The sequence below is a fragment of the Mus caroli genome, chromosome 19, assembly GCF_900094665.2.
Source record: "Mus caroli chromosome 19, CAROLI_EIJ_v1.1, whole genome shotgun sequence".
In the NCBI taxonomy this organism is placed as follows: Eukaryota; Metazoa; Chordata; class Mammalia; order Rodentia; family Muridae; genus Mus; species Mus caroli.
The window spans coordinates 37515565-37535649 of record NC_034588.1 but is presented as its reverse complement, the minus strand read 5'-3'; the positions used below and the strand labels follow the sequence as shown (position 1 = coordinate 37535649).

The window sequence follows — 20085 nt, the reverse complement described above, 5'->3', positions numbered from 1 at the left end:
GCTACCTTCTCTCTTCTCTAAGCTGCATTGCATGCCAGAGGCCCATGACTCCAGTTTAAGAACTCCTGTAACTCAGAGTGGCCGTGAGTCTCTGACGGCATCTTGGGAACAGATGTAAAGAGTAACAGTGGGGTGGAGGCTGTGCCCAGATGGAGCGAGGTCAAGCTGTAAGCGGCCAACTGACTGTTCTTATTACTTTAAAAAGGGCAACGAGGATTTTAAAGCGGGTTTTGAGTGATTCCCCAACCAACATGATGATTATTAGAGTCCCAGGCTCTACATCTCATTGTTTCTAGGGTGCCACGTCACGGAGGTCAGTGTAAGCCACCGCCTCGGTGGTGGTGGGTGGTGGCGTCACCATCTGCCTCAGAAGCAGCTGCTTAGCAACTCGCTTCCTGGGTTAGGGTCACAGTGCAAAGCTTGGCCCTTTTAGAACACTTGCTGTGCCTTTTCCTGCTTCCTAAATTCAGCCTTAAGGGACACCACATAAGAGCAGGTGCTAATGCCTAGTCATGCCTGTTGAGGCTTCAGCTAAACTAAAGAACAAATGATATTTATTCTTCGGTGAATAAAACAAGCTCACTTGTTGCTTTACAACAGCACACAAAGGAGAAGTTATTTTCTCCAATGGAGTCTCCCTGAGTACACAAACCACTCAAGGGCAGGCCCCATGCTCAGCAGGAGATGGGCAACTCAAAATGAACGCAATGGTACTTTGGGGGGGGGGTTGTTTTTTGGGGTTTTGCTTTGTTTTGTCTGTTTCCTGATGCTTTGGCCATTTCCCCCCTTGGTCTTTTACTTCTATATTTTGTTAGTGATTTTGTGCTTTAATGGGTTTTCTGTGTGCCCGCTCCCTGCACTCGAGTGCGTGCGTGCGTGCATGTGCGTGCGTGCGTGTGTGTGTGTGTGTGTGTGTGTGTGTATTTGTGTGTGCTTTTACTTTTCTGTCTTGCTCTATCCTGTGCTCTGCTTTTGTTTTTATTTTTCCTGTTTGCTTTCTAAAGATTGAGATAAAGAGGCTCAGAGTTCCATAGAGAGGGAAGATCTGGGAAATAAGGGAGAAGTTATCAGAATGTTATATGAAAAAGAGCTGTGTTCAATTAAAAAAAAACCACACAACTCATTTTAAGGCAACAGAGTCGTCGGCTAAGCTCTAATGGGCTTCGATGCTCAGGATGTGATACACAAAGGGACAAATGTTTCCTGTCCCTGCACAATGCTCTATATCTGGACACCTCTTATTAAATACATTTGTGACGGCAAGCTTGACACACATGACAAAATGGCTTGATGAGGTCACGGCCAACAGGTCCATATTTAAAACAAAAGCAGCAAGACCATTTTAGTGAAAACTACTTTTATTTTAAAATCAAGTGCACAGCACTCATCTAACCCTGCTGTGTAGACTTAGCACCATACTCACTGTTTGTAGTTAGTCATAGCACAGATATTTGGTTTGCATTTTTGTACTTGAATAGTGTTTATTAGTGGACTCTGGTTAAGTCCTTTACACACATCATTAATCTTTTCACAGTACACATTTAATGATGGTCCAGTAATCTCAAAATAAAACAGAAAAAAACCTCTTAAGACTAATTAATAAATTAAACAAAACAACCCCCACCCCCATCCCCAGCTAACTGTTGTTGAGTTGCATTATATACTGAATTCTGCTGTTTTTAAAAATAATCATGATTCTCCAGCCTCCCCATCCGGGTATGCAGCAATAGTCATCAATTATTTGACTCTACCCCCAAAAAGGATTAATCCAGTGTTCTTTAGCTTTTTAAATATAAACTGGAAAGTGTTAATAAGCTTCTTTAAAAAGGCAAGTATTCTTTGACAACAAGAATGACACATAACCAATCAATAAAAGCACTGACAAGACATTAAATCACCACAGGCACTGGCTGTTGTTTCAAGTTAGGATTCTCTCCCAATCTCTTACATTCATAGCATTACTGAGGTAGTTACAATACTGAACACTGGACTCCATGCTGCAGGCCTCTATCTGTGAACGGGAAAGATACATTATCTTTTGAACCTACTTCCTCCTCCTAATTCAAGTTTTCTTAAGAATTATAAAATCCAATTAGCAGCCTTTTTAAAGAGGAAAAGTGATACGTTCCTACAACAGTTTTCATGCTTGAAAACTGTCACAAGTGTTCTTACCTGAGTGGTTTTCATCACCAGGCCTTCTGTGTGCTAAATATAAAAGTTAGCTTCCTTGTAAGGAAAGCACATTTCTGGAAGAACTCCTGTTGGCAGCTGCTGCCCACGGGCACTTCTCCTCCGGAGCTGCCCGTCAGTCAATCAGGCTGTGGAGCCCTTCCGTCCCTTCCCAGCAAAGGCCACCGACTCCTGCTGCATACCCACATCTTTACAGCGAGCTCTCGCCAATAGACACTGTGTCTCATAGCTGCCACAGTTTCCCTTCTATTCAAGTGCTATCTTATAAAAACAAACACGCCTTACTCATTTTAAACCAGAAAGTGCCCCCCCCCCACCAGCTCCTTCCTCCTGCATGGATAGGAGTACTATGCTTATAGTTTATCAGTTATCTTTTTACTTCTGAAGTCTGTTCTCCTCCCTACTTCCTGACAGTATTTTATGGCCAGGTTGCCCCGGGTATGACTATTACTGCTGCTTTCATTCACTACCAATACAATGACTTGTCCCCGGGCAGGTACACAGCCAACCACAGAAAGCGGCTACTGAGATCAGCACCCCTGCTTGCCTGACTTGCTGGATCCCAAGGGTGCTCACTGAACCACCCTTTCATAACAAAGTGCTGCGTCAGCCCACACTGAGCACTACCCTAGCCATCCTGAACTCAAGAACAATCCTACCTGACTCGACTCTAGCACTGACACTTTATAGAATGCCTTCTCCTGAAAACTGCCTTCAGGAACAACAGCCAATCTGAGTATTTGGGCATCACTGGGTGATGCCCAGCCTGTCCGTGCACGAACACAGGACCCACTTCATTCGACCTGTGCCGTGATCGATTCTTATCCCAGCAGGAGCACTGCAGCTGATGTTGCACGGGTAGTTCATGTCCTAATACTCCCAAGGCATGTCGGTTAGAGCCAAGTATTTCCAAGTGCTACAAGGTCCCTGAGTTAAATGTGCTTAACCCTGAAGAATCGGGGCTGATCACTTAGGGGGAAAAGGCAGCAGAGGAAAACCAAAATTATGACCATGATTTCAAGGTATGGATCTGCTTCGCCCCTAATTGTAGTATATAAATCCAGCACCTGTATTTATGATATGAAGTTATATAAAAATCATCTGGATTTTTTTTTAACTGCACAGATTAGTATATGTAGCAACTGGTGAGTTTGAATTTAGAAACCTACCAGTAGGTAAAAAAACAAAAAAAAACCAAACAAAAAAAAAACCTCTGAGCTGCAAGATTAAAACAATTCTTCAAAAATTAATACTGCAACTTCCTTCATAAAAGATGGTTTGGCAAGTCCACAGATAAACACTAAGTCTTTGACATATATGCCAGCATAAGGCCAAAGCCCATCACAGGTCAAATCTTAGAATGGCAAATTTTCTGCTGTATTGAGCATCTTGAAATATTTGGACCATCAGTCAGGAACTGGGACATTTCTGTCACACAGGATTTGACACGTCAGTACCATGCAGAGTCCTCCTAAGCACTCATGGTTCTGAAAGGGGTATTGGTACTCAGTCTTCCGGTGCTGGGGCCCGTTGCATTGTGGTACTGATTGTATCCTTTCCTTCTGAAAAGGAAGACAAAAGGCTTGCTCCAGAGCTAACCATCTCAGAACAGTCTGGATCGTCTGTGGCCTGCATACATACGTCATCACCTCTCAAAGCATGGGGTAATACATGGGAAATGTTCGTTTATCTGGTAACTCCGGTTATAAGAAACACTGAGGCAGGGTTTAACTTCTACTGGTATTGCCAGGGACATCCCAACACCAGTCTGCATGTGGCCAAGGCCCTGAACACTCGTTTGAAAGCCCGCGGGACAAGTCTGTAGCGTGTAAGACGAGGTGTGTGTGGTAGACACAATCTGCTGACGGCTGGGCTGTTCTGACACAGGATGTCGTCGGTACTGCAGGGAGCTCGGATGGAGATACTGAGGCTGCTGGAAGTGAACCGGCCGGGAGGGCTGCGCTGTCTGGAACACAGTCAGCTGTGCCGACTGAGGAGCTGACTGTCCCCTCTGCTTGTTTGCTTCTTTCACATCGTTATCGTGAGCACTGAGACAAAAGAAAGGGAAGAGTAACACCATTCGGGCAGGATGCAGCAAAGCCCGCTTCCCGCCTCTGCCACTGCTCACTCCACAAACCACCACTGCTGCCACCTAAGGTCACTGTCATTTCAACAAGTGACACCTTCCTTGTACCTTTCTCAAGTGTTCATCTTGGTATGAACAGTGCTGGTGGCTTTGAGGACTCTTTACAACTAGGAATTTGAGGTCACATCTTGGCAACCCTTAAATTCAGTGGTATGGAGAAGGGAATGGAGTAAGATCGGCCTGGACCGCTCCGTGTCCCGCCAAATACTGAGGGTCGTACCAGTAACAGGATCACAGGCAAAGAATGTTCCTTGGCTGCAGAGCACGATTGTTCACAGCAGTGGCAACTGACAGAATTACCCTAAGAACCTCGAGCCTTTGAGAAGTAGCTAGGATACACTATACACAAAGGAAAATGCTAACTAGAAACTATAAATGCAAGAGCAAAGAGGCTTACAGCAACAGCCGTTCGATACACTGCACCAAGAAGTCCCAGGAGTAGGCAGTGAGACGGTGCAGTCTCGTGGGCCACGTTGGAGACAGACGAAGGATAATCCTCGAAGAAGCCACACACGCAGCAGCTACTAAAGAAGGTGCATAATTTAGAAAGGCATAATCTGTGGAGACATCAAAAACGAGCCTGAGCAACAGAACACAGGAGTCACCATGCACAGTCACCTGAGGCCACTCTCAGCCACTCACCTTGCAGAGACACTTCCAGGAAGTAATCTGCATATTTGGCCATGTAGAGTTTAGTCTTCTCCAAGCAAACCATCGGCCAGCCGTCGTGAAGGTCTGTCTCGTGCACGGCTTCAGACAGGTAGTACTCGATGAAGTGGGCAGCCGTGGGCAGGCAGAGGTTCCACTGGAAGGTCTCTAACAGGAGCAGCTCCATATGCAGCAGGGTCTGCTTGGTGAGCACGAGATTCATGTTGGTCATACAGCCCAGACTATTGAGCTGCTCGAGCTTAGGCACGCTGTCTTCTTTTTCTTCAAATTTGCCTTGTAAAAAGGAGTGGAAAAAAAAATGTCAGCAGAGTGGTAGTTGGAGGTCTTCCAGCAGGACACAGACTTAAGAGCAGTCTCCTCCATCTCACACAGATGTCCTTGCATCTGTTCCATGTCATCCTCTTCCTAGAATTTCCCCACCCTTGACCTTTAACCATTCTCTGAAAAGAAATGTGCACTTGAACAGTGTCCTGTGGCATAAAGAAAACAGTCATATATGCTAACAAGGCCAGTTGATTTTTTTTTTTCAGGAAAGTATCATTTTGGTGGGCAGGGGGTAGTTGCAGAACATTATTTTAGAGTGTCAAAAATTTAACATCAGAACTTTATGTGGCGGAGTGCTCAGCCACTGAACTAGTAGCTCTTAACTTCTGAAAAACCAGTAAGCACCAAGCATATTTAATCTTGGCAAGTTTTCAGCATAATCTCAAGGGCAGAGAAAAAGCAACTATGGAAGGAAAAACCCCGAGTGGACGCCTCTAATATACTCACTGCTATTTCACAAACAAAAGCACAAAGAATAAACCTCCCTCTATGTCTCCTTTCTGTAAGTTTATTTTTCAGAAAAGGAGAGGGATGAGGTACGGTGGTGCGTGCATACAATACACGTGCCTGTAATCATTTGGGAAGCTGACACAGAACAGGAAGTAGGATATGGGCTGTATAGTGAAAAACTGTCTGCACAAGCTCACTGAGGCGGCTCGGTGGCTAGAAGTGCTCGCCGTGCAAGCCTGGACACCTGAGTGCATGCCCAGAACCCCCAAGGGTGGCAGCAGAGGTCACTTCACAGGTTGTCCTCTGATCTTCACACAGCACATACACCCAAGGGTGGGCTTTCCTTCCCTTCAATAATGTTTTAAAGCCGGGGGTGGGGGGGGGTGAATTCTTATCCTCTTTTAAATCCCTTACTCAAAGAAGAACAGGAGTGACGGTCACACTGTAGGGCTCACTATCTGAAGCCTTAACTTCTTAGAAAATGCTCATCTGATGCTCCAGCTAGTCACAGCGGAGGGGTAAGATTTCCTTTCCACCTAAGAAAAATGTTTCTACGGATTATGAAACAAGTTACATTTACATTTCCAAATAAGCACTCCTAGGCATAAAGAGTGCACTCGGACACTTCATAAGCTATGCCTGTCTCTGGGGCATGGTGGTTCACAGAAGAACAGAGACTGGGATTAAAGGACACACTCTCTCAGCACTGCGCTCTATTTTACACTGAAATTTAAAAGTTATAATTACAGATTTCACTCAAGGGATTTTACACTAATTCTTGTTCAAAGCTAGTTAGAAAGTTATTTTTCAGAAGCACACATTATTATATATAAAAATTATTTTAACATCTTGATAACGATTACAATATCATCTGCTTTCCTTGGAAACGTTCTATTATTTTTCTCTTTTTTTCTTTTTATTAGATATTTTCTTATTTACAATGCAAATGTTATCACCTTTCCTGGTTTCCCCTCTGAAAACCCCCCTCCCCTCCCCCCTCCCCTTGCTCACCAACCCACCAACTCCTGCTTTCTGGGCCTGGCATTCCCCTATACTGGGGCATCAAGCCTTCACAGGACCCAAGGCCTCTCCTCCCATTGATGACCGACATGACCATCCTCTGCTACATATGCAGCCGGAGCCATGAGTCCCACCATGTGTGCTCTATGGTCGATGGAAACCTTGTAATTTTAATCTACCCAATTTACAAACATTTTACAAGTAAAAGAAAGTAAGTCTGCCAAAGCAAGGAAATTAACATTCCCTGGTGAAGGGTTTCTTCTTGCAGGGGTGGATTTGTAACACTGGTTAAAGCTGCTACCACAGACAGCAGAGGCCAAGGCCACTCGGTTGGCCAGTGTGCTGGCCGTGGGTAGTCAGAGGGGCTCTGTGCACTCTGGCTCATCTGGAGACAGAGAAAGTGCTGCTGCGAACCTAGGAGCAGCTCCCTAGGAGTCTGCTTAGGGAACAGAAGAGGGCTCAAAGATTTGTCCCTGATGCCAGAGAAAAACTTAAACCCAAAGATGCAGGAGACAGCTACTCTTGCTCTAGAGAGGCTGTGAACTTCTTTAAATCTAAACCACATGTGGGTCTTGAATGAACTGTGTACATACATGTTAATCAACTGTTGTAAAACTGAACTACACTACTGGCCCTTTTCAGTATTAATTTGAAAACCCTGTTTCCATTGCCTAGGCTGGTCTCTTGAGCATCTGGAACCCCAGATACACCCCACCCCGCTGCCACCTCCAGCTCAAAATCACTCTAAGGATTACTGCTGAGGAGCAAAAGTTACGTAATTCAGACTTTAGGAATCGAGACAGCCTTCCCTAGTTCAAGTCATATAAAAATGGCATTTTACACCACCACCACAGTGGCCTTCGCGTGACAGCGGTGCTCAGCGCTGCCACGGAGCAGGAAAGGAAGTCAGTGCTCCCAGAGGACTTACATAAAGCTCTGCAGAGGAGAATGGTGCAGGTGTTTGTTCAGTCGCCGATGAGTCACTAAGGCTTTCACGCACTTGGCCATTTGTGTAGCAGCAGGACTGGCTGCACACTTCAAACGAATGTTATAAAAATTAATGAGCTTATTTATGCCATATTTTAAGTTGCTTTGAAAAAGTTAATATGCCATAATTCACCATAATTCAAGGATCAAGGGTGCTTCAAATTCTCCCTTTGAAACTTTCATCATCAAAAAATAAAAACTATTTAGGGTCAATTTCAAGCTTAAGAAATCAAGACACTACATAAGGTTAGCCAGTTCACCCAGGAACAAAAAAGAAGTCTAGTGAAACCAAAACTGAAGGCCAGAGGACAACTTCTAATTCCCAAACTTGCATTTCTAAACCAAGACGCGATGCCAGACTACATGAACAGCTATCTGGATGACAGACTTTATCTATGTTTATAAATATTTAGCTGTCAATGTCAAGTAGTCTATATGCTGTTTCTCAAACTTAAACATGACTTGCACAGGGCTGGAGAGATGGCTTGCCCATCAAGAGCTCAGGTTCTTCCAGAGGACCCATGTGGCAGCTCAAAACTGTCTGTAACTCCAGCTCTAGGGAAGCCGATACCCTCACACAGACACATATAAAGGCAAAACACGAATGCACATAAAATAAAAATAAATCTTTTAAAAGTAAAATAAAATACATTTCATGCCAGGCACAGTGCACAGGCCTTTAATCCTAGTACTTGGGAGGGAGGCAGAAGCAGGTGGATTTCTGTGAGTTTAAGACCAGTTTGGTCTACCTAGGAGGTTTCATGTCAGCCAGCTATATAGTGAAACCAACAGATAAATAAGTGACATGCTGGGTAATAACCACATTTGGGATTCTAATTCAGTCTGAAGTTTTTGGAAACCTTTTCATTACGGATAGTGGTACACATTCAACTCCATGGACAAGATTTTCACGAAGTGTGAAAACATAAATGAGCTACATGCATTTGCACCTACCACTGTGTTAACTGCTCCGTGTCATTTAAATCTGCTTGTTCATATACAGATCACAAAGATCAGGGTTTTTTTTCACTTGAAAGGAAATACCAGAAGCCATATGACTATATTGATAAAGGACCCAAACAGGAAACAAGGATACAGGAAATTCATATCTGCTTCCCAGAAAATAAAGAATTAGAGGTCAGAAACAAAATACCACAGTGTCTTTCCTTTGCAGGAACTGTACAGATCAGCCATGGAAACCACATGTTTTCAAAGACAGCAGCAAATGATAGCATCGTGGCAGAGACACCAATACAGTGACTAGGCAGACGATGCTCTCTGGAGCTCAGCCAGTATTCTTTCCCTTCATTACTAAATCGGAAAGTCATCTACACTATACACAAAGAATCCTCACAAATCACTAAGGCCATCAGCTTAAAAGAGAAATGGAGAAAGAGCAGGAAAAGGCCACTCGTGGGGGGCAAGGAAGTGAAATTCATTAAAAAATAAGATGTAAATCAAACCACGGTAAGCTTTAACTTTTCACCTAATAAAAAATAAAGTGAAAAACTTAAGACGGTATCGGTGAGCCAAGAGAAACAAACACTTGCTACAAATTATTGCACTAACAGCCTAGGACGGAAAGTCCCATGATCACAAGCATCTATCCGAAGCTCTGCTTCAAGGTGGCTTCCTAACTGCCTGTGAGCCCAGTGCTGCTCGAGCCAGAGCGAGCCTCGGAGAACAGCTGAAGTCTAAGAAGTTACTTTCCGGAAAAACACAGTTCTACTGTAGAAAAAGGCAGACTCTTCAGGAGTGTCAGAGAAACTGGTCAGTACAATGCTACACTTTTTATAACTGCAGTTTTCCTATGTGGCTCTACTTGCTCCTCAGAACAACTTTATAAGCCAAGTGTCTTTATTTCCGTTTTATAGAGAATTAACCCGAGACCCAGGGTTATTGAAATGTGTTATTGTATTGAAGATTCAAACCTACAAAACCTATCACTATAATCTGACTCCAAAATACTACAAACTGCTTTCAAATCAGATAACGTGCAGGCCCTTTCTTCCCACTTCCAGGTGTACTTCCCAGGCAGGCAGTGAGCATTAGTTCCAAGAACATACAAACTCCAATCTGTTTTTGGCCACAATACACACAGCATCCAATCTATTATATAACTGCCTCTTGATCTAATAGTTATGAACTATTCTTTATTTCAGACAGCCTCATATGCAGGGAACAGACAGCAGGCAGTCAGAATCTGAAGTTAGTCTTTTTAATGGAGAGCTGCCACTGGTATCCAAATGGAGGAAAACAGGTGCTATAATGTACGAAATGCTGGGTATAGTAGAACATGCCTTTAATCTCAGCAAATGCGAGGCAGAGGGGCAGAGGGGCAGAGGGGCAGAGGGGCAGAGAGGCAGAGGGGCAGAGGGGCAGAGGGGCAGAGAGGCAGAGAGGCAGAGAGGCAGAGAGGCAGAGAGGCANCAGAGGGGCAGAGAGGCAGAGAGGCAGAGAGGCAGAGAGGCAGAGAGGCAGAGAGGCAGAGAGGCAGAGAGGCAGAGAGGCAGAGAGGCAGAATCTCTGAGGTTGAAGTCACCCTGGTCTACAGAGCAAGTTCTAGGACAGCCAGGACTATAAAGAGAAAGCCTGGGGGAGGCAAGAGTTTAGAAAGAAAAAAAAAAAAAAATACAAGAAATACTAAAATAATTCCACAAATTTATAAAAAGTATCAGAAACTATTGGTTTATAAGCACACTAAGCTTTACTGACACAGTATTAGAGTCTGAGGGGAGGTTATACTATTGCTTGCTAAATTCCAATCTCCTCAGTTCCTGACCTAGAGAAGACAATTGTTCCAACTCTCACTACACTTGCTCTGTAGGGCTCATGGGTACCCTGGACCTGCCTGCCCCATTCTACAGTGGGAAAGTGGAATACAAAAGCGGTTCTCTCAGGAGAACAGGTAAAAGGGTCTGGCTCTTCCAGCAGTAGGTGACTGCGGTGGATTGAAGGAGAATGTACCCTAGGCTCATATGTTTAAATGCTTGGTTCCCATGAGTGGAACTTTGGCCCTGTTGGAGGAGTGTCCCTGGGGGTAGGCTTTGAGGTTTCAGAAGCCCCTGCCATTCCAGTTGGTTCTCTCTCTCTCTCTCTCTCTCTCTCTCTCTCATGGTTGTTGTCTGAATATGTAAGCTCTCAGCGTCTGCTCCAGGACTATGCTTGCCTGCTGCCATGCTCTCTGCCACAAAGGCCATGGACTCTGCCACCTCTAGGTTGGCGAGCCCACTACATGCCTTTGTAAGTTACCGTGGTCACTGTGTGTATAGATCTTAGAGGAAAACAGATTTTAGTGGGGGAAGTAAGATATTTGGGAAGTACGGAGTATTCTGATAAGAACTTGGCTCAAGAGGCACACGAGGAGACTCGACTGGATTTGTAAGAAGGGTTCTAGAAAAGTCATTGAAGTAGAAGTCTCAGGGTAAGAAAATAAAACTTAAGAGGCTCAGGTCTGGAAGTGATATCACCTAGTAACGCGCTGGGTCTTAGGTTTGTCAATGTCTAAGAGCTTCACAGCCTATTGGGAATGTTCTTATCATAGCAGCCATACTGGATTCAAACTTTTCATCAGAGGTCAAGGGTGATGATAGCAACTATATGCTACTTTGAAATACTGTTTAATGGCATGGATACTATAAAAACAACATTATCAATTCCACTTCATATCAAACGTGACCTTTTTATACTACTGACTAGAGAGAAACTCAATTTTAATTGTCCTTTCTCTTTAGTGCAGACACTACAAACCTCAAAGTGAGGTTTGGCACTGAGAGGCCTAAAGTACACTTCAGTTGGATTATATACTGAAGCCACGTTCGTATCAGTTGCATCGAACCCAGTCAAGTTCAGTAAGCTCGTGACAGTAGCCAAGACAAAGAAGCGTGTGGCACCTTTAAGACAGAGTTTCTCAACGTCAGCTACATTCATGTTTTGAGTTAGAGAATCTCAGTTCCAGGGACCTGTCCTTCGAATTACAGCATATTTAGTAGCATCCAAAGCATTTACACACTAGGTATAGTCACGTCCCCAAAATGGCTTCTGGCTGTCCAATCACTGATCAAGAAAAATTAGTTCTCAATCAAAATGGTCCATCAAAATCACCCGTGGGATTTTTAAAGTGTTAAAAATAAAAATATGCAGCCCCTATTACTCAAATTCTGGCACAGTATCTTAGATACCACTCTTGTTGCTATTCCCAAACATGTGACGAGAAGCTAGAGGAGAAGGATTTTCTATCGTTGGTGGGGAAGACACAGTGGTAGGAACAGGGAAGCGGAGGCAGGGGAATGCACGGAGTTAGCTGGCTTTCTCTTTTCCTCTTTGTTTAGTCCTGGCCCCAGCCTATGGGGTAGTGTCATCTGCACTCAACGTTCTCCTTAGTTAAACCTCTCTGGAAATTTCCATATGCAGAGTGTGTCTCCTAGGAGATTCAAAATCACGTTTAGTTGACAATTAACCTGTACTGTATGTGGTGCCTAGAATCTGTATTTGTATCAATCTTGATAAGGTAGGGTTTAGGCATTTGTTGTTTTTAAAAAAAAAAAAAAGCCTGAACTATTTTTTAATATCCAACTAACAACCATAATATAAAGTTGTAATATAAATTTCCTAAAAGCAATAAACGGGAAGTGACTAGGATTTGACAATAATTCGGTGAGTTCTCTGGTTTTATCCTGTCAGCACTGTCTACCTTGAGTCAAGTCACTGTGGTTCATACTCACTTGCTAGAAGCAGACAGGAAAGCGCAACTAAGTGTAGCTGCTGAATGGAGATGTCATAGCGGTCCATGAACAGGTCCAGCAGGTAGACGGCGAGATGGCGGGCAGGGGGGCAGAGGGTGAAGCGATTGCTCACAATGGCAATCAAATCAGCAAAATACCGCCTGAGGTTCAGCTGAGGAGACTGGCCCTTGTAAGAAGGCAGCTTCAGCTCCTAGATCAAGAAGAGGAATATTTAATATATAGACGTACCGTCATAATATCAAGACTCAACATTGTTTTCCTAACAGATTGTGTAGTGAGAGCTTAAAGACGCACTTTGCTTGAAAGGAGCGCAGCAATGAAGTTGAGTGGAAGGTGTATGGCTTTAAGAAAAACCACACTGCAAATACACTCTTTCTCCAAGGAGGTCAAAGCTTTGGTTGAATGGGAGCGGAATGGTGAGTAGGCTCCTGGGCCTGTGCAGGGCTGTAGAGACCAGAAAGAACCTGTCAGCCTCTTTTAATCTTACTTCCCTCCTATCCCTTACGATCTTTATTTTGTCACCATCCTTTATATTCCTAAAATTGTTCTAATCAAGACAGTATCAAACAATGTGTTTTAAAATTTTGTATTATTAGGAGACTCTGCGGCTGGGAATATAACTTAGTGGTAGAGCATACTCTTATCATGTATTAAGCCCTGGGCTCAGTTCTCACAGCACGAAACACCACACACACACACACACACACAGGGAGGGGGGAGTATCCAAATGTGTATCAAGATGGAAAGCTCTGAAATTCATTTTGTAAGATCAGTGTGATGCTGAGACTAAACCTTACAGGTAATCACAACAGAATCACAACCAAAAGCACAGAGAAATAAAACAAAAATGAGACTCCGTAAAGAAAATGTATCTTGAAGGAAACCATCGGAGTGAAAAGGGCAGCCCTCGGGACAGGAGGAACTGTCTAAATTCATATATCTGATAAGACGTTAGGAGCCAAATCACTTTTAAAGCTTCCTTTCTCTTATTCTAGAATGTGAAGAATTGAACCTATGGCCTTGCACGGACTAGACACCCCGTTACTTAGATACATTCCCCAATCCTTCCCAAATTACAGAAAGAATTCCTACAACTTAAAAGCAATAAAACAATCTAATTTTAAAGTGGGAAAATAACTTGGACATTTTCACTAAGAAAACAGAAAAAGTAGCTCAGGAGATGGCTGACAGGACAAGAGAGCTTTCTAGGAAAGCACGAGGACCCAAATCAGATCCCAGAACCTGTATGAACGGCTGAGTACAGCTGCCCATGCCTCTAACTCCAGCATCAGGGGAAGGAAGGGCAGGCGGACTCACAGGGCTTGCTGGTCAGCCAACCCAGCCAAAGAGAGTTCAGTGAGAGATCCTTTCCCACGGCAATGCAATGGATGGAGGAAGACACCCAGAGTATTACCTATGTACACGTACCACTCACACATGACCTCAATGGAACATACAGAGAAAAAAACATAAAGAAGCCAACACACACAGAAAGAGATGCTCGACAGCTTTAATCATGAAGAAAATACAAAACCAAAACCACAAGCTAATACCTCATACCCATTTAGAGTGCTATTATCAAAAGCAACCCCATTCCCAGAAAGCCCTCATAAAAGGGAAAGTAGCAAGCACTGACCAGGCCACGCAGAAACTAGAATCCCTGCCCAATCGTACTGTAAAATAAAATGAGGTAACTGCTGGAGGCAACAGTCCAGTAGTTTTTCAAAACACTCGCCCCAGGATGCCACACTTCCACTTTTAATTATATATCCCACGTATTTGAAAGCAGGGAGATAGGTAGGCATTTGCACACCCACGTCCATAACACCATTACCCACAATGAGCAAAAAAAAAAAAAAGCAAAACTAGCAACCCAAACGCGGATGAGCAGATGTGTGCACGCACACACACTGTTCAGCTTTCAAAAGGAAACTGTGACATATGCTGCACGGGTGAACTTGGGAGATCATACACTAGTCACACAAAAGGACACTTATTATGTTAATATAATCCCACTTAACACGAAGTATTTGATCAAAGTCACAGAGGCTCAAAGTGGTTCCTGGGCTAGGTACCTGAGAACTGGGAAGTTCCACAATGAACACTTAGTTTTAGTTTAGAAAGCTGAAACTCAAAAGAACTGGGATGCAGAGATCATAAAATACACTGTTGAGAACACCAAAGATGACCTAGCTTGGCCACGGGGAGAGGGAGTTCTAGAAAAAGAAGCCTGAATATACCATTGCACACACTAGCAAGATTTTGCTGAAAGGACCCAGATAGAGCTGTCTCTTGTGAGACAATGCTGGGGCCTAGCAAACACAGAAGTGGATGCTCACAGTCAGCTATTGAATGGATCACAGGGCCCCCAATGGAGGAGATAGAGAAAGTACCCAAGGAGCTAAAGGGATCCGCAATCCTATAGGTGGAACAACAATATGAACTAACTAGCCACCCCCCACCCCCAGCTCCTGTCTCTAGCTGCATATGAATCAGAAGATGGCCTAGTTGGCCATCGGTGGAAAGAGAGGCCCACTGGTCGTGCAAACTTTATATGCCCCAGTACAGGGGAACGCCAGGGCCAAGAAGTAGGAGTGGGTAGGTGGGAGACTTTTGGGATAGCATTGGAAATGTAAATGAAATAAATACTCAATAAAAAAAAATTCTAGCCGGGCGTGGTGGCGCACGCCTTTAATCCCAGCACTCGGGAGGCAGAGGCAGGCGGATTTCTAAGTTCGAAGCCAGCCTGGTCTACAAAGTGAGTTCCAGGACAGCCAGGGCTATACAGAGAAACCCTGTCTCGAAAAAAACAAACAAACAAAAAAAAATTCTAAAAGGGAAATAAGTACCCTAAAAAAAGTACCCTAAAAAAAGAAAAGAAAAGTTTGTAAATAGAAAGTTTGTGATAGAAAATACTATGCCATGGTACGTTTTCCAAATTAAAACAGATGGGAAATATACCTATGCCTGGACAAAGACAGTGAAAATGGCAGGGGAGGGCTAGCTTGGGGGTATTGGAATCATAACTATTTGTCTTTCAAAGTTCCATTTGTATTCTCATTGTCATTCCATCAGTTGATAACAAACTCAATTATGGAAAAAATAAAAGACAAACTGGTGGTCCTATCTAGAAAATATTGGTGGGCTTTACTTTTAACTATGTTAATTTTACCAACAGTTATAAAGCCAGCCTGGAACCCAGGGTCATCAGTGAGATTTTATTCTTACTCACTGTTATTGCTGTGTGAGTCATGGTATTTGTGGGTAGGCGCAATGCCATGCTGTACACACGGAGAGATTTTTTTTCCTTCCATCTTTAAGTGAACTCAGGGGTAAAGCTCGGATCACAAGTACCTTTACCTGCTGAGCTACGTCCCCAGCCTCCACAGAAGAGTTAAACTAACATAACAACACAGGTCACTTGTCTTCTTCAGTGGGAAAGTACAAGTGCTGATCAGAAGGCTGTCAGAACCTGTTGTCTTTGCGCAGGTATGGAAAAGAAACTATACTTTCTCAGTACATCTTTCTTCCGCTATCTTTCTCTGTGCCTTGTTCCGGAGGATCAGATCAGGAATTTGGAGGACCAAAGTACAGGGAAGCCAAATGTACCACCTAAAGTCTCCTCTCTAGCCAGTTTGGAAATAAAGGCCTCTAGGAAACTACCAACTAACTACAACTAACTCCTTGGACTGATATTTTCTTATGTTTCTCATAAAACTGTGATTGTTTCCATTTGTCTCTGTGGCTCCTCAATATTTTCCAGAGAGTTACGGGACTGGAATATGGGGCAGACTGATAGGCACTTAAAGTCTTTTTGAGTGGGAAACCGTATTTACAAAAGTAGCCCAGTTGGCATTCATTATTCTTCACTTCTTCCCAGTCAACACAATGTTGGTCACATCAACTATCTCTTTAAAATCTGGTGGGTCTAAACTTAGACCATCGTTCACCGATGAAGGGTAAGATGAAGGGTAACTGCCCTGGGGAAGCGCTACATTCAGATGCCTTCAACTTATCAAACAGATTGTTGGCGGCAAGGGCCATGCTGGTCACACTAGTTACTGATCTAACACCTCGAATATGCTAAGTACTAAGCAGGCCACACAAACAAATGATCAAACCACCGATTAATAGCTGACTTTAGCATTTTTAATGAGAAAAGTTTATTTAACTTCCTTGACTCGAGTGCACTACAAATAGTGATCTCTCCAGCTGTAAAGTTCAAGTCCTACACATTAATGCAAATCCTCTGTGTTACTATTGCCAGAAATCAGGACCATCGTCTACAGAGAGCTTAAAGACAACCCCAAGTAGTTTACAACAGGTGGCCTGAGACAGGCTTCAGAAGTAATCCCCCACATCCACCTGACTAGAGGGCTGCCTTATTCCCTGGCTCCTTCAGAGACTACATAAGCATGCCAACAAACTCTTAACTTAAAAAAAAAAAAAAGAAAGAAAGAAAATTCTACTTCTAAGATCACCTGTAAAACCAATTCAGACAATTATTTATGATTAAAACTACCTATATATAAAGTATTAGGACTAAAAATCACAGGGATCATCATGAAAAAAAATCTTTAAACAGTCAGCCCCACCCCCACACTCAAAGTATCATTACCATTTATACCAAGTAACTAGTTTTGTTGCACACTAGAAAGATAAAAAGACTGACACTTAGAAAACCCAAATATACCTCCCCAAAATCCAAAGTGAATTGGGACTTTTCCCTCTAACATTCCAAAGAACCTGTCCATAGTTGGAACATTTATGTAGAGCAATCATCTCATAGGGGTCTGGGATGTACTCAGAGTAAGAGACTGAATGCCAGGACTATTAAAGAACTTTTGGAGATTTCAAGCTGGGGGGGTGCAATTTTAACAACTTAAGCCAAGATTCCATGTCCTAATCTGCTTAATTTGGTCATATACACCAGATATAAATCTATTATCACTCAAAAATCCTTAAGCCTCAAGCTGCACGGTCTTATTAAAGAGTCAGCTGTTTCGATCCTTTCCCAGTTTTCATCCAAGGTGAAACTGAGTTAAGTTGATCATTCTGGATCTTCCTTCCCTCTGGCTGTCAGAGAAGCAGGGCTATCGCATATATCTGACTTATAACATCCATCCTATAATCATTAGTTAGAATACCCAGGCTTTGGTCCAAAAAGAGCAGTTTTTTTTTTTTTTCCAATGACTATTAAGAACATTGTGTCTATTTTCTACACTTGACATTACCAAGGACTAGCTCCTTCCACCTTAAGGCTTTTTGTATAGCCTGGATTTGAAGGACCAAGGAACAGTAAGTTAGCACATAGCTCTTACACTGTTCTAAGTTCCTGCACAGTACATACTTAACAGATTTCACAATCACCCCATAAGAACGTTCTGTCATTGTTATTTCTCCTTTTACAGACGGGGAAACTGAGAAAGAGAAAATTAAGTTGTCCGAAGTCTCAGAGCAGGTTTGGGGAAAGGTTGGAGAACTGAGTCATGTACAGGGCTTACAACAGCTTCATGCAACAGCATGTTCGAAGCAAGGAGGGCTGTTCACTCACACACAGACACAGACAGACAGACACACACCCATGGTCGACCTGGCAACATTGGAACACCATCCACCTTCTCCCAACTACCACGCCCCAGTCTTCTCCACATTTACAGGTTCTTCGGATGCGGCCCAGGGAAGGAAGAAGTTAATTAACTTTGACAAATAAGCAAACTCGCCTTCTCTGGCCTGGAAGGTAGAGAGTAAAGAACCTGACTGGCCTTTCCAGGAAGCACAAGAGCCGGGATGGGGAAAGTCGGGTCTCGGGAGTTACCTTGTACCGAAGCGCCTGGTGAATATCCGCAGCCAGCTGTCCTCGCCACCACTGCCCCTCCAGCTCCATGGAAGCCGGAGGTGCGCCCGGCCAGACGCCGCAACTTCAGTCTGGAAGACACGCCCCAGACACGGTCACGGCTAGCAACTCCCCACCACGTCCCCCCGCGATCCTCCGCGCCCCCTCTTCCAGGGATGCGATCTCGGGTCACCCCGCGCAGCTGCTCCTCTTCACCTGACCCGACCCCGAGCCATCTTCCAACAAGGCCTGATCTACCCAGTCGTCTGCAATCGCCCGCTGCAAGAACTGCAGAAAAGTGCGAGCTCCGAAAGCTCCGGGCGGGACGGCCCGCCTCCGGCTCTCCGAGTTCTGGGTTCGAACTCAGCCGCCTGCACTTAGGCGCGGGAGCCCTGACATTGTCAGAACGTCGCCGGAATGGAGAGTGACCAGCGCGCGAGACCAGGTCCGCGCCGACAGCCCCGCACGCTCCACCACCCTGGGGGTCTGCGGTGCGCCCGCCGCAGCGCGGCCCCGGAGCGGCAAACAAAAGGCCGGGCGGCCGGCCGTGCTCCGCGCCTCGCTTCCCCTCGCTTCGCTGCGCTCCCGCAGGCCTGCCCGGCCCACGCGGGTTCTTACCCGGAACCGCGGCCCTCAGAGCCCCAGCCCGGCCGGCGTGCACGGGGCGCCGGCAGCGTTCATGCCGCGGACCGTCGGCCGCGAAGCCCCCGCCTCAGCTAGGGCCCAGCACCCGGGCGCTCGCGCCGCCCATTGTTAAAGGACCGGCAGGCGGCTCGCCGTACAAAGCCAGCGCCGGGGCACGGGCCGCCCTGCGCTGCCAATCGGCTCTCGCGATACAGCGGGGTCGCGCCTCGCCGTCCAATCGGCGGCCGGGCCGAGCCAGGTGCGAGTCCGTCTCCCGGGCCCCTGCCCGGTGCCGGGCGGTCTCGCTCTGCAGCCTCGGCGGTCTGTCGGCGCCTGAGGGCCGCTCACCTGCAGAGAATCTTTGATGGGTCCCGGGTGCTGGCAAAGAAAGATGCGATGTCTCAGCCCCGCGATTAAAATTTGGCAGCTCGGATCTGGCCCGCTGTCTCACTTCCGAGGGGCTGCCCTCCGGGATCCTCCCCCTACCCTAAGCCTTCCGAATGGGCTTTAGCTCTTACCAGTCCCTAACGCGCTTTGGTTGTCGAGTTCTGATCCAGTCTCCCCTCTAAACCCAGTACTCCTTTTAGCTCTTCTAACTCAGCAATTCTTGTTGCTTTCGCTTCAGCGGTTCGCGCGAGTTGCGACTGGAATTGACATCTTTAGCAACCTGGTTTGTCAGATCCGTAATGGATGTAATTGACCATCTGTGGTGGTCAAGGAAGAAACCCTAAACGGTGGGAACACTCCAGCGTCAATTGAGATGTTGACTGGGGCTGGAAATGTAACAGAAACCCCATCAGTTGTATTTGAGAGTATCTGGAGGACCACCCCAAAAGAAGTAGATGGGTTCCCTCAATTTTCCAGAGACTGTAAAGCGACTTCCTTCAATATTTAAACATAAATCATGAAACCTCACCCTTACTTTGAATATTTTGTTTAGAAAGAGGAAGAGTGACAAAGGGCTAGTACAGAAAAAGTTGAGTGCACACTGCGGGAGCATGACTTATCACCCTGGTATTTGCATCCATCCCGGAAGGGCTGCTGCAGACCCCTGTGTGACAGTGTTACACAATGCCTGGGGAGAGCAGGGATTC

At 45.0% G+C, this 20085-nt stretch overlaps 2 protein-coding genes across 5 annotated transcripts; one reads left to right on the top strand and one right to left on the bottom strand.

The window, feature by feature from the left end:
* Nucleotides 1-1340: 1340 nt before the first annotated feature.
* Ccnj (cyclin J) lies at nucleotides 1341-19357 on the bottom strand. 4 transcript variants are annotated; one of them, XM_029472315.1, is made up of 6 exons: nucleotides 19340-19357; nucleotides 18350-18459; nucleotides 12511-12721; nucleotides 4979-5278; nucleotides 4734-4893; nucleotides 1341-4238 (listed from the first exon to the last, which is right to left on the bottom strand). In XM_029472315.1, the coding sequence occupies exons 2-6, from the start codon at nucleotides 18416-18418 to the stop codon at nucleotides 3836-3838; spliced, it is 1143 nt and encodes a 380-aa protein (XP_029328175.1). In that variant the 5' UTR covers nucleotides 18419-18459; nucleotides 19340-19357; the 3' UTR covers nucleotides 1341-3835. The 4 variants fall into 4 exon arrangements, with proteins under 4 accessions (XP_029328175.1, XP_021007735.1, XP_029328176.1 ...); XM_021152076.1 differs by lacking the exon at nucleotides 19340-19357 and adding an exon at nucleotides 18986-19149; XM_029472316.1 differs by lacking the exon at nucleotides 19340-19357 and adding an exon at nucleotides 18986-19073 and having other exon boundaries at nucleotides 1351-4238; nucleotides 4734-4860.
* Nucleotides 18585-19899, top strand: LOC110285715. The gene has a single exon (XM_021152077.1). It carries the CDS (start codon nucleotides 18785-18787, stop codon nucleotides 19085-19087), a length of 303 nt encoding a protein of 100 aa, XP_021007736.1. The 5' UTR covers nucleotides 18585-18784; the 3' UTR covers nucleotides 19088-19899.
* Nucleotides 19900-20085: the final 186 nt, after the last annotated feature.